The sequence below is a fragment of the Vanessa tameamea genome, chromosome 16, assembly GCF_037043105.1.
Source record: "Vanessa tameamea isolate UH-Manoa-2023 chromosome 16, ilVanTame1 primary haplotype, whole genome shotgun sequence".
Taxonomy (NCBI): domain Eukaryota; kingdom Metazoa; phylum Arthropoda; class Insecta; order Lepidoptera; family Nymphalidae; genus Vanessa; species Vanessa tameamea.
The window spans coordinates 27843-42737 of record NC_087324.1 but is presented as its reverse complement, the minus strand read 5'-3'; the positions used below and the strand labels follow the sequence as shown (position 1 = coordinate 42737).

Sequence of the window (14895 nt, the reverse complement as noted above, 5' to 3'; positions counted from 1 at the left end):
AAGATTGTAATTTTATTCATGTTAAATAATTACGTAGGTCTTCCTTCATATTTCACATCCAAGGCCAATCGTGCGACGATTAAACGACCGTCGATGATGCGAATTTGTTGTTTAATGCGACTCGTGTACGGTGACGGATCGGACCTTTATGTGACTAAAACTATATATAACTAATACGAATATTAGTTACTGCGGTTCGACAGTCAATTTACTTGTAACATTTTGTATTTTTTGTTTATATTTGTAATTTTTACCTACTCATTTCACTACGATGGTCGTCTTGGGCACGGATCGGAGTAGCTACGGGATCTTGTTAAAATAACGCATCTGCAGACCATTCCTTATTTGGCTCTGCTCGTGGCTCGGCATAACTCTCATCTCATATACATGGCCAAGCCTCGTCTTAAGCACCTGGGTGACGGAGGAGCTGCCATTGGATATCGTCCTGCGTTTGGTTGGGGAACTATTCTCCCAGCCAGGCGAGCATGTCCTTCCACATATAGCTCCTCGCTCCTTGATGGGAGACGATGTAGCTTCACCACACATTACGGAGCGACTGATGGAGATTGCTCTCACCCGTTTAAGGGCCTGAAATAGCGCGAGTTTAGACAGGGTTACAGGGTGTGCAACATAAAATACCTAGGTGGCTTTGGGAACTGTTAGACGAGTCTTTCGAAAGGATTTTTTTCCTTTAAGTAGGTTACTTACTATAAAAAAATGTTTTCTGTATTAATAATTTGTTTAAATTATCATTATAAAGTCGGTATAAAGAATTGTTTTTATTGGCAACGGACAATTGTTTCGGATATTTCCTGTGCTTTACGAGTCTATCTCAAATGTTAAAGCGGATTTTAATAGAAATGATTGTTTAAGCGTGTGCGGGATTTAACGAGAAAACTTCGATAGAAAAAATAATAAGACGTGTATCAGTGGTGAACTGCTATATTCAGAATGACGACAAAAAAAATGTAACTTAAATCTAAATACATCTAATTGTACGACGGCGCAATAAGTGCAGCTGCATTAAATTTCTCGCAGGCGCTTAAACATGCCCCCGGGCTTTTTTTTTTGTATCTGGATTGAATATTGCTGTTGGCCTTACTGGCCTTTACAGCGTCACCGAACGTTGGGGCGAGTGTTAAGACTTTGCCTTAAGGTGAACCCTTTTGGGCTCGAGAGTGACGTTCGTCCTGAAGGTGTCTCCTATGAGATCGCACCTCGACTCAGAACGTAGTCGGTGGGGTGTGAATTTAAGCACTGAAAGAATTTACTGACGTCACGGCCGCCTCCGTGACGTCGCTAATCTGGGTCCTCGTTTCCGCCGGCGAAAACGCTGTGAGTGTGAGTTGTGTAGTGTGGTGGTTTTCCCTACTACTAATGGCGCGTTTGCGATAGTGAATTTATCGTCGTTGTCGTTCAGGACGTGCATAGGTCGCCTGAGTCTGTTGGTAGATTACCTCTTAGGGAGGTGTACTGACAGGCCTGTGCTATCAACGGATTGCTATGTTGCTTGGATCTCTCAAAATACGCCGTAGAAAGTATTTTGAGGTGTTTCGCGATCGAATCGAGCTACCCCGGGCGTTGAAAGCATGGCTTTTAACCATGGAAGGTTATTATGATGACAGAGGCAATGGACAAATTCTGTTGAATGCCCTTCTGATAACACCAGTAGACGGCCAAATATCCGCCACGCGAACAATACCGTCCGAACCAGGGTGGACTGCAACAACTCTTCCAAGTCTCCACTTCAAGGGAGGAAGATTGTCCTCGTTCACAACAACCATGGATCCTAACTTAAGCCCATCTTTACATGAGCGCCACTTGGTCCTCTGTTGGAGTTCAGCTACGTACTCCATACTCCACCTTGCCCAGAAATGTTGGCGGAGTTATTCAATTCTTTGGTAGCGAGTACGCTGGCTTGTTGAAACATCCTGAAGATTAGGTTGTGGTATTGAGGTGAAGGGTCGGCCAATTAAAAAATGTCCTGGCGTAAGCGCTGTATCGTCATCAGGATCTGAAGAAAGCGGTGTCAATGGGCGGGAATTTAATATTGCTTCGATCTGTGTCAACGTAGTGTAAAGCTCCACAAAAGTTAAATGACTACAACCCCACAACCGCTGCAAATTATATTTGGTTGACTTCACACCAGCCTCCCAGAGTCCGCCGAAATGAGGACTATACGCAGGTATAAATTTGAAAGAAATTCCATCATTAGCATCAAAGATTCGCTTAAAGAAGCTGAATTAGACTTAAGAAATTTTGATAAGTCGTTATGTTTGATAAGTCGTTTTGATTAGTCTTGAATAGGTTCGTTGTATAGAAAACAAACACTCTGTTGCTCTTTTATAAGAATCTACCAGCACAGAAGGGTCCTGTTTTAGAGGTATGCGAACACAAAAGCGGCCGTCACTTAATCGCGTCGTATGTTTCTTAAAGTGATCCTCACATAACCATTCCTCCGGTAAATAATGAGATGAATTGGAACTCACTTCTTCTAATTGCCAGAAACGTGATAAGTCAGATCTAACATCATGGTTACAATCCGTTATTTTTGTAAAATTACAACGAATATCACTCGAAAGTATTGTGGCGTAATTATGAGAAGTAGGACCGGCAACTATCCAGCCTAGTCTAGTCTCGCAAAGTACTAGTTTACCAGAGCCTAATTTAATTCTTTGCGATCCTAACAAGTCCCAAAAGATATCTGCGCCAATCAAAATGTCTACTTCATTAGGTTTATAAAAGGTGGGATCGGCTAAACATAAATCAGACGGAATATGTAAACTAGAAATATCAATTTCACGACACGGTGAAATGTTTGTAATAAATGGCAAAACGAAACACTGCATTTTACAAGAAAAATTATCATTTAAAGACGTCATATATACATGACACATTTTGCCTACGTGCGAAGATACGTTATTTATTCCCCAAATCAATCTGTCAACTTGAGTCGACGGAAGATTTAACAATTTACAAACACTTTCTCTCATAAATCAAGACGTACTACCGCTATCGAGGACTGCACGAACAACATGCGCGCGATTCTTATAATCATACAGTTTGATTAAACCGGTGGACAACAGCACGTCGCCTTGCTTACGCTCAGCGCACTGCACGGCAACGCTTGCTGGTAACGCTACGTTATTTAAGTCGCAAGTGGCAGACGAAGATGGAGACAATGAATTATTATTCGAATAATTAATGTTATTCTGGTTTTGATTACTGCTATTTATAGTATTTTTACCATCCGAAGTGTGGATCAGTGTATTATGTCTACGTTTACGTAACTTGCAACCTTGCTTCTTATAATGATTCGCAAAATGACCGGGCTTTAAACAATTAAAACACACCTTGTATGATGGCAATAATCTGTGACGTGCGTCGTTACTGAGTGCGAGGAACTGCGGACAATTTATTAAATTGTGGTCACCTTTGCACTTGGGACATGACTTCTGTGCTGATTCCGTGTGAGACATGCGAGGAGACGGTGTACTTACCATAGCTTTGATTTTAGGACTGAAGTCTGAGACTGAGTACGGGACAATTCTAAAGTTACGATTAAATCGGCTCGAGCGCGTATAAACTGCACAAACTGGTTGAATGTAATAGTGTAATCCTTATCGAGACGACCCTTAAATTCCTCCTACTCTCGAAACGTCTTATTATCAAGCTTGCGGGTAACTATGTAAATTAAAAGAGTAACCCAATACGCAGGTTTTTGTTTAATTGATCTATTAAAATTCAATCCCTTCAAAATAGACGAAGACTCTTCATGAATCATTTCTACATTAAATAATGCTGATACATGATTTTGCACCAATAAACGCTTATTACTAAATCGGTCGCATAATAACTTCCAAGCTACAGAGTATTTACTAGCAGAAAATTCAACTGATTTAATAACCACGGCAGCAGACTCATCGAGAGGAGCTCGTAAATAGTGAAACTTGTTCACTTCGTCAATATTATCGTTATTGTGAATAAGACTAGTGAAAGTATCATGAAATTCCAGCCAATGGCCGTAGGAGCCACTAAATTTCGGTAACTGTATAGTAGGTAACTTAACTGGCGTATGTGTATTGCTATGAGTACATTTATCACTATTACTAGATTGAGAATCTTTATTAAAATTACTTAATAAATTGTTTGCTTTAGAAAGCGTCTTATACTACGACGACTCAAAATCTGAACGCTCAGCAAACTGCACTTTAACGTCTTCGGTGATGCATTCTAAACGCAACTGTACCTCATCACATTGCTCATATAACGACTCCATCTTCCCAATACGCAGCTGTAGTTCAGTGACATCACAACTCGATAATTTATCGCTCAGCTGATCAAGATAATTTATGAAAGCAGTCAAACGACCTTTGAAGCTCCCTCGCTTCTTAATAAATTCTTTTTCCTCAGACATTATGGGAGACGAGTGCGATGGTCAACCTGAAATTTATATAAACCAATATTGAGCAACAAAATATTTAAAATATAAACAATAAATAAATGTACTTACTTAGCAATTTCAGCCCTAATACAATAATAGCAAAATATAAATTTATAACAAATATTTTATTATAATTATTTATTAGCCACTATTATGGATTCATTATATCTACAGTTAACAATATTATATGCGAATAAGCAAAGCAAAGTTAATTTAACTAATCACGTAAGCAACAAATGTTCTAGAAATAATCTAATAGTTTGCTAATGACTCGACATTCACATGCAATTTAAACAATATACATGTAGCAGCACATCTGTTTGTCGTTACGACGCTAGCCACTAGATAGCCACTCCAAGCATATACAACATCTGCACGCCATCATTACGTCGTAAATAACTCCACAGGCTATTCCAAGCGCATACTACATTTATGCACAAAAAACTGCGTATTTGAAACAGATTAGAGACTCTGGAAGGGGTCGTTTTTGCTACCGAAACTTTTGTATATATACCCGAAACATTTATCTTATATAAACACTCATTTTCATTCATTCATCCATTGCATTCCACAATACTGCTCTCTACAAATCAGTCGTTTTATTATAATGCCACACTTCCTTTAAAGACATAATAAAATAAGATAAAAAATAATTGACAATATTTAATAGCAGTAAAACAAATAAACTGTATCATTAATTCCTTATCTATTTAGGTAGGACTCGTAACAATCTTACTATGTAAAAGTACCTACCGGCACACGAATAAGTAAAAAACTAATAAATTGTAATATCAATTAAATAAAAAACGAAGCAAATTGCTTACAATACTGTAATACCTTTACATATATGTTTATTTAATTGCAGTTAATTATTACAATATACAAAAAAAAATAATTACTTATTTAAAGGTTGGACACAGTAAAATGGAGTATATAATAATTTACTAACCTTGTAAATCCTTAAATAACTTATATACCTACTACCTTTACGAGTGTTGGGTGACCCAATAATAGTGGAATATAGAAAATTAACACAAAAACTTCGGTTCAAATCCACGTTCAAGCTATTTAACCTTGACCGGGGTTAAGGTTCAACTTATTTATTTCTTCGAATAATTATAATGTTGTATGTTTCTCAATAATCCACGATTGATGCAGCTTGTCTTCCGCTGATTCAATACAATCCGGGTCGGTAAAGGACCATGTGCGGGATTCAACGAGAAAACTTCGATAGAAAAAATAATAAGACGTGTATCAGTGGTGAACTGCTATATTCAGAATGACGACAAAAAAATGTAACTTAAATCTAAGTATATCTAATTGCACAACGGCGCAATAAGTGCAGCTGCATTAAATTTGTCGCAGGCGCTTAAACAAAGCGGATTAAAAATTTTATACATTTCAAATGGGTTTGTCACTACGAACGTAATGTACGTATTTAAATAAACTTTAATACGAGTTAACACGTTTTTTAACTTGCGATTCGTAACAACAAAGGTACGTTTCGAAGAGACTGGCGATTACGTACGTACGATCAATATTACGAATGACAATTACGTTGTATTTGTAAATCTGTTTTGTTTGTATGTTATGTAATCTATTGTTTACTTAAACTTTTCTATACGTAGTAGTTATAATCTGACATTGGCACTGAGACGTGAACGTAACGTCTAGTTTGTTCTCTGAAGCTTTATATAGAGCGTAAATAGAAACGTTCACACTTTAACCTCTTTACATTGTGTCAATAGTAAGTATAGTTATTCAGATATAATGAGTTAAAAATGAGCCATAAGGTAGGCAGAGGCAGTCTCTATTATCACCAGAAAAAAATACTGTCCTCATCTAGACATTATTTTATTATTCAGATCATCGTTCAACGAAGGGCTTAAAATTGTTCCTCGTAGAATTATTGTTCTTAGTTCAAATCCAGAAGACTACATTAATGCAGAATTGTTAAATTCTTTGTCCTAATCCTGTTAATCGCTTGTAAGAGCTCACAACCGCACAACCTTCTTAACAATTGTGGGTTATAAACAAAAATAAGCACATAAAAATTCAAAGGTGCTTTCCCAAGTTTGAGCCCGCAATTCTCGATTAAGACTCACATGTACCTAATCACTGGGCCATCGCGGCTCTTACGAATTACTATAAGTAGCGGCACGCTATGATGGCCGTTTTGACGTTTGCCCGCTCATGAAGTTTCGTATTTAATAAATAATTACATCAAAGGAGCAAATTGTTGTTCTTTATTGTCAATAGTGACGTGCAGTTAGTCATAAAATTTATCGAATGTGATTTCTAAACTACAAATATTAGGGTACCGCGAAGATAACTTTTTTATTTATTTTTTTGCGTAAACGTGTACGTCACACTCTCACACTCGACCTCGTAGTCGGTGTTATATTTGTGTTTTTTTATGTAATGTGTTTATAAAGTTATTCATTCTAATTCCAATTTTTGATTTAAATTGATTTCGTTCGAATATATTACTTAAACTTATTTTATATTTTTTTTATTAAACCTTTTTAATCAGATACTACTTGCAACAAAAACTTGAATTAAATTACTTGCAAAAAAACAAAGATTTGAATATATTATATCGATAATAAATTTACATTTCACATCACTTTTTTAATGTGTCAAAACGGCCATCGTATCTTGCCGCTAGTTTATAAATAACAAGTAATATATAAATTATTTGACCCTTTTTTAAACTTAAAGAAAAATAAATTAGATAGATTTTGTTTTTTACAATCACCTGTGACAAATCACACACACACACACACAAAGTGTCAGTATTCAATGCGAATTTTAAAAGTGAGACACGCTCATAGAACCCGGACATTTGGTTCATACGTGAACTGGAATAGCAAAACGAACACGAACACAGTTCGACTTGATTTCTCAAATAAACGCCGTGACTTCTCTGTGTCCGTAGACCCGGCTCCACCATCCGAGGCGGGCGATGGTGGAGTTAGAGCTAGAGATAGAGATCCCCTGCCAGTTATGTACGAATCATTTTGTAGTGCCCCATTGATTTAAACTTTTTGAGCACCGGCTACACATAAAGTCAAGTCATCAAATCATGTAACGCAACAAATGTGTTCGTCTGTTCGTGTAGATCGATTATTAGGAGGTACATATATCGGAGCTATTGACTAATATCGAACATTAACATTACATTTTCCAAAATAAGTACATAGTGTGGTGGAGGAACCTCTCTTTTAAATTTGCTTACAAGCAGTAACAAAGTTAAACTTTGGTTAACGGAAAGGTCAAGGTATGCTTAAGGCATTTGTGATATAGTGTTGTTTGCTGACGATACTTCACTGATTTTTAAAACGGACTATGACGATGTGAACAGTGTATTATCACAGGTACACGATTGGTTCACAGTAAATAATTTATTGTGTGTTAAAATTTAATAGTTTAAAGTAAATTTAATTTAATAGTTTTGAGCGCTCAAAAAGCAAAATGTGTAGTTTTTAGTCTACCAAATGTTAGAAAGCAAAATTATAATATGGCCGTCTTAATATAGCCGATACTACAGTGTTTTTAGGAATAGCATTGGATTCCAAAGTAGTGGCCCTCATCTATCGTCCCCGATAGGCAGACTCAGTAGTAGTATTAGTATATTTTTGTTACTTTGATAGTATTGCAGATATCGAATCTGTTTTTATTTTAGAAAAGAGTCCGGTCTATTTATAATATTGGATATAATATTGGATAATATTGGGATGTTTTTTGATAAGTAGGAATGCTCACTTTTGCGTCTCAATAAATTTACAACAATGTTATGAATATTCACAGTAAGATTGATCACTTTGATAGAATCAGTGATAATCATTGTATGTGCACGAGACGTAAGGATAAGCTTATAACGCCAAGTGTCCGACTCCGCAAAGTCAATAAATCCTTCGTGGGGCAAGGTATCCGTTTCTATGATAAAATTCCGCAGATATTTTTAATTTTGCCGATTGATAAGTTCAAATACTTTGTAAAAGTTGCATCGGTAAAGAAGGCATTCGATACAGGATTATATAGATAATAGAAAGGCGTGGAGCTAATAGCTCTCGACTTCCAGGCAGAATATATTATACAGGTACATACTACATATATCGTTGTATTTGGCTAACATCCCTTTTATTTTAAATGTTGAAAAAGAGTAACTATTGAGTTTCTTGCCGGTTCTTCTCGGTAGAATCTACATTCCGAACCAGTGGTGTCTTCGCTTAATATCGTTTGTAAAATGATGATACAAAAGTGCTCGTAAAAGCCTACTCGAATAAAGTATATTTTGATTGTTCCTTTTGCCACCGGGTTCGAAGCCTAGGTTTCGGAGCGCTGCCATAAATACAGCACTGAACTGAACTATTAAGTCAATATATAAGTAAAACACAACCACATCTCCACGCCTCGTTTAATGCAACAGCCGGCCATGTCACTCGGATCTCACTCGTTACATTGGATACATTGTACAAATACAAATATTCTAATTAATTAAATCACATCGTGTGGGAGTCAGTTCGTGTCACATATCACGTCCGTCCGGCGAGTGTGTCGGCGAGTGTGTCGGCGAGTGTGTCGGCGCGACGGCGAAGTCCAAGAGTATCTTGCCGCGCGCGTGCGCCCCCCCCGCGCGCTCGTAGGCCGCGCCCCCCTCCCACCACGGGTACGTGCGCTCCACCTGCACTGAAAACTGTTGCGCACACATCAGTAGGGTCACCTGTCTGCCTCACGGAACGTGCTCATTGACCAATATGTGCGAGTACAGCTGTAAATAGTCTAATACAAAGGGCTTCAACCCGCGGCCCGCCGTGGCTGCCTCTGCGGCCCGGCGACAGATTAAATAAATTAAATTGACATTACTTACTTACATAGAAATTAAAACGAAATAGGTATTTAAACTAAAGCGAGTGATCCGCGTGAAACTACGAGTGCGGGCAGAGGCGCGGACGCACTGCCGCGAAATACGTCCCTACGCAGATTTTCCTAAAATCAGAGCGAATGCCCTAAAAATGACCTCTCCGCTTGACACGACGTATCTATGCGAGCGGTTATTTTCTCGAATGAAAAACGTAAAGTCGAAGGCGAGAACAAGAATCACCGACGTTCACTTTGAAAACAGTTTGAGACTCGCAACGACCACTGTAGGGGCAGACATTGATAAATTAGTTAAGAGCAAACAATGACGTCTCATTGAATTTTAATAAAATAATTTCTTTTTAATAAATACCTTCGATGGTTATTATTTTTTTAATTACTTAAGTTTATAATGAAATGTTTTGGTCGAGTTGCAGCCCACCGAAAAAAGAATCATAGTATACTTGGCCCTTGACTTCTAAAAGGTTGAAGACCCTCGGTCTAATAGGTATATCATGCCGTTACGCATGAAAAAGACAAACGAACCTTCCCCCTTTCCGCCAGCCGCCTAAGCATCTCGATGTGTTCGGTGGAGGGCATGAAGTAGGCCCATCGCACGTGCGGCGGACACGGGCCGGTCGGCGCCGGGCCGGCCCGCGCCGCGCCGGCGCACTGGTTCGCCAGCGAGCCCGCCGCCCGCAGCGAGCCCTCCAGCACGCCGTGCGCGTCCGTCTCGCGCAGCAGCGGCGAGCTCAGCGTGACGTAGCGCGAGAACCGCCAGCGCCGCGCGCCCGCCTCCGCGCCGCCCGCGCCCGCGCAGTCCAGGATCGCCTCGTACCTGCGAGATGGTCGGATACGACATTCGTCGGCCACTGCGTGGGCGGACTGTCAGACGAGGTGACTCACGGGCCGGACTCCTCCAGCAGACGATCATAATCCGGTGAATTTCTGTCCAACGCGGCCACCGCGCCGAGCTCCGTGGCTCTCGCGCGGAGATCGTCGGAACATCCTACGACGACCTGCTTCAAGAAGTGTCGGTTCATGACTTTGTCGAATACAACAAAAAGTGTAAGAAGGTTCGACGCGACGACCTGCGCGCCGCCGCAGACGAGCAGCTGCAGCGCAGCGTGTCCGACGCCACCGAGGCCGAGCAGCAACACGCGCGTGGAGCGGCGCGCCGGGCGGCGGGCGGGCGGCAGCCCCGCCGCGCGCAGGGCCGCGCACGCCGTCAGCGCCGCGTACAGCGCGCCGCCGGCCTGCGAGTCGCTCAGGGTGCGCGGCGCCGGACCTATCTGGCAATAAAATGTACGCGGCATTCCAATCTGACATCTACTTCTGAGCGGGCATCACGTTGTGAACTCACGAGCGAGCCGTAACCGTAACCGTTGCATGTCCTGTTACCGAAATGAATAGTGTGTAGGTGGTGCGCAAACTTGCTGCGAGAGTTACGCGTGCGACTGTCATCGAGGTGCGTTGCGATAGTTCGATGACATGTTACTCATGTTGGAGTTGCAGCTCCGTAATTAGTTAACATACTCACCCAACGGTTCTTGACGAGCACGTACTGGGCATGGGCCCCTTGCCAGTGCGGCGGTACCACTCCCCACACGCGTTCGCCTGGACGGAGACGCGTCTCTGCACCGGCGAGTTCCACTTCTCCCACGAAGTCACGTCCCACCACGAGAGGAAACTCAACGTCGGCTCCCTCCAGTTTTCGTAGAGTATTCAAAACGCGAGCACCGTAACCTCCTATTTTATATTAAAATAGTGTCAACATACTGTCATACTTTCGTGGTTGTAAAATATAAGGGCGGTTTCAATAATCGACATGAATTTATTAAGAATCTCAGTAACAAGGAGTACAAATCTTCTGTTGGTCAAATTAGCGTTTCACTCTCTGCTTCAGTTGCACTTGAGATGGCGGTTTGAATATGATTAAAACACAATCTGTTTATACAGATAAACAGGAAGACAAAACGAAGTCGGCACAGGCAGCTAGTTTACTAGCTAGACTAGACTAGACTAGACTTCGTTCGGATAAAATAATGATTTTATTTCGTGGTATTTTTAATCAATGAGATATAACACAGACGATACATTCAGCAATAGATCTAGAATATATCTCTGTACTAGCGACCCGCCCCGGCTTCGCACGGCTGCAATGCTGATACTAAATATACTACAGAATGTCTTACAAAGTTCAGTTTTTGAGCCATTAGACAATACGAACCGCTGTGAAACACAAAAACACAGGGATGTTTTTAATCTGTAATATCTTCGAAAATATTCATTTAAATTACATGCTGTAAAGGACCTTATTGATCTATATCAAATGTACAATGTATTTAAGATACCTAATTGGATAAGGATGAATGCTGTATTGCTTAAAATCTTTTCGAAAAGCCATTATTTCTCGTAAAAAGTAAACGATAAGAAATGGTTATTGCGCGTTATCCCTAATAGACAAATATCGATATGGACTTTTTAGGAGACCTTTTTAAGGTGTGCAATACTTTAGTACATTATTTTGATCTATTTCGTAGGGTTCAGCCAGCGTTTGCGTTGCCAGCAATGTAAACGCAAAAAATGTGTTTATTCACGACATCACTTTAGAAACCTCTAAAGTTATCAGTGTTTCTCTACTATATTGTGCATGTGTTATAGATATAAATCTCTTGAATCAATCTATCTATTAAAAAAACCACATCAAAATCCATTGTGCAATTTTAAAGATCTAAGCATACATAGGGACAGACAGCGGTAAGCGACTTTGTATTATATTATGTAATGATGTATATTTAAGAAATATCCAACATAAGTTTAAATAAAAGTTGGATATCATATGAGTAATATGTACAACAATAAATATTTAACAATTGGAGCGACTTTCAAATGCTGTCTTACAAATTTATATTTATATACACCTAATTTATAATATTAAGTTTTGATAAAAATTACAAATACATACTATTAATAGTAGGAACGAGGTGTTTATGTCCGAACCGGTGGTACATTTTCGACTTGATATCAATAAGCAAGTGTAACACTTCTATATTAAATAAAGATTTTGACTTTGACCACAACAGAGTTCTAAGGCATTTTCTGCCATACACAACAACCCTGTGAACTAGCGGAAACGAACCTGAAAGCCCCCGGTATTGCAGATATCCGGGTAGGCGGTGGTAGTCAGTTTGCATCAGGTGAACCTCCTGCCCGTTTGCCACCTACCTCATACAAAATCGACTCGACTTACTCGACGAATTTAGCTATTAACATATACGTTATAATCTACAGCCTATACAAATAACTCCTCCTACACAATAGGGGATGCGGTTCCGGAAAAACCGGCGAAGGAAACTCAGCGGGATACTTTCTTTTTATCCTTTCATGACCACGGCGTGTAATCGTCTAAAAATTTATTCGTTTTGTAATATGTTTTAACAAACAAACGTTCCTTAACGATTCACGTTGACCGTGAACGTTACAATTTCTGGTAAAATGAACGTTTTTGTGAACATCCATAACATCATCAAATACACATTGAGAAACGACAGACATCATTTGAATATCGTTAAATTTACATCTTAATATTAATCTTCTGGGTGCAGGTTATAAATTGCACGAATAGCCCTCTTCTCCAGAACAAAAATTGTATAAACGTCAGCTGCGTGACCCTAAAATAGAATGACATAGGACATTATACTGTGGAAATACCTAAAATATGCCGTGTCAACATTAGTTAACAGTATAGTAGATGAAGCTTCGTCTACTTGCCAATCTATTTATATGAGGGCCACATTGAAGTTTAAAATCTATAGTGATACCAAGGAATTATTTTACATTTGAAGAAGTTAATTTAATACATTTTGTCTGTTTATTGTCTATGAAGAAACCAGTCGGGGTGGGTACCACTCACTCATTATATATTCTGCTACATACAGTAATACTTAGTATTGTTTTAAACAGGCTCGGAGTGAGTGTGTCAGTGCAGCCAAACACAAACAACATACCATCTCAGTTCCCAAGATTGGTGTAAATTATGTAAGAAATTCTTCAAATTGAATACAGTGCAAATGTTTATAGGCAGTGACGATCACTTACAATCAGGTGACTCTTTTACCAATATGCCATAAAATAAAACTATACCTATTTCAGAGAGTGGATTGTTCACATGGTCATATATTGAAAAAAAAGAATAGAATTATTAAATTATAGAAATTATGATAAGATGCAATCACATCAATTACTGAATTTACTACCTTGACAGAGATCACCCCAAGATGTACCACTTTCTTTTTTTGATTATTATATGTGTAATTCAGTAGAATTAATGTCAATAGGTTGAAATGGGAAATATTATTTCTGACTCTTCCACTTTGCATTCACTTCACTTTAATTTTATCTGGTGTTCATTTTAATTATTTTTTTCATCAAGTTTTTTCTTATGTATACCCGGCTATGGAACTCACTTGTTTGAATACTTTAGAGTAGGTCTTGACATAGAATAATTTACCAATCATGCCGAGGTCGAGAGGATTGAGCGAAGTGGCTCGCACGCGTACGAGCACGTCGTCGGGCGCACGCAGCGTCGGCACACGCGCCTGTTCCAACCGTAACTCGCCGGGGCCATAGGCGTGCACGCGCCAGGCTTGCATGCGGCCGGCGTTAAGCCCGCGGGTCCACCCAGACATTTCCTAATGTAATATGTAAAAAACGTCATTTTAAGTTACTGCTTAATTAAATGGTGTTCAGATGATGCATTTCCTCTTTGTAGTCGTTGAGTCAAGTGTCGGTACTGGCATAAGAAGAATTTTAATATAAGTATTTAAATAAATGATTAATATCGTCAAATATGAAGTTATAGTTAGTCTTAATATAAATACAATCATCAAATCCTACTATAACTTATCAGATAAAACTAGGATTGCTTCTGACCTCTACTGTATTATTTACCACTAAATTAAATTTAAATCTGATTTATTTTAGTAATTAACTAAAATAAAAATACTCTACGATTGAGATTGTGAATTGCCAAATTTCGACATTTAAGCAGCTGATTGTCATGTCATTTTAACTGTATATTCTGTAAATAATGTGCATTGTGCATTATGGTATGGAGTATGGACGTATAGATAAGGAGAAGTACCTTCGTGTATAAAACTGTACCTTCAAATTAGATAGCGTTTAAAGTTGGACATCCGCCTTTAGAAGGTGCTATTTTAAAATAGTTATGTTAATGCAATTTCAATACATCAATTATTAATTTTAAGATCTCAAGGTTTTCAGACAATTTCATCATCATCATGATCAGCTTGTATTATTCCACTGCTAGACAGAGGCCTCCCCCAAGGCGCGCCACTGAGCTCGATCTTTGGCCCTTCTCATCAACATTCTACCAACCACCTTCCGTACATTATATTCTTGGCAGCCCCTGCCATACCGTTACCGTAGTCGCCGCCGTAACGAAGAATAGTAGCGTCGCCGTGGACTGGGGGCCCTCGGTACAATTATGGAACCCTTATTATATATATCTTGGTATACATTTTATTGGTTAAAGATTCATATGACACTTCTTACATTTATACTCT

The 14895-nt window shown here is 39.2% G+C and overlaps 1 protein-coding gene across 2 annotated transcripts; it reads right to left on the bottom strand.

The window, feature by feature from the left end:
• Positions 1–8879: 8879 nt before the first annotated feature.
• Positions 8880–14357, bottom strand: LOC113403556 (reticulon-4-interacting protein 1, mitochondrial). Of its 2 annotated transcripts, XM_064217393.1 has the most exons (7): positions 14243–14357; positions 13821–14001; positions 10848–11056; positions 10399–10599; positions 10214–10326; positions 9854–10145; positions 8880–9143 (listed from the first exon to the last, which is right to left on the bottom strand). In XM_064217393.1, the coding sequence occupies exons 2-7, from the start codon at positions 13996–13998 to the stop codon at positions 8976–8978; spliced, it is 1161 nt and encodes a 386-aa protein (XP_064073463.1). In that variant the 5' UTR covers positions 13999–14001; positions 14243–14357; the 3' UTR covers positions 8880–8975. The 2 variants fall into 2 exon arrangements, with proteins under 2 accessions (XP_064073463.1, XP_026499921.2); XM_026644136.2 differs by lacking the exon at positions 14243–14357 and having other exon boundaries at positions 13821–14101.
• Positions 14358–14895: the final 538 nt, after the last annotated feature.

What these genes read in the sequence shown, in the direction of transcription:
- LOC113403556 (XM_064217393.1), bottom strand. Translation starts at nt 13,998, where the DNA reads ATGTCTGGGTGGACCCGCGGGCTTAACGCCGGCCGCATGCAAGCCTGG. An exon ending in TCTCGACCTCGGCATGATTG is followed by an intron (nt 11,057 to 13,820) that starts GTAAATTATTCT and finishes AATATAAAATAG; the next exon opens with GAGGTTACGGTGCTCGCGTT. An exon ending in TGCTCGTCAAGAACCGTTGG is followed by an intron (nt 10,600 to 10,847) that starts GTGAGTATGTTA and finishes TTTTATTGCCAG; the next exon opens with ATAGGTCCGGCGCCGCGCAC.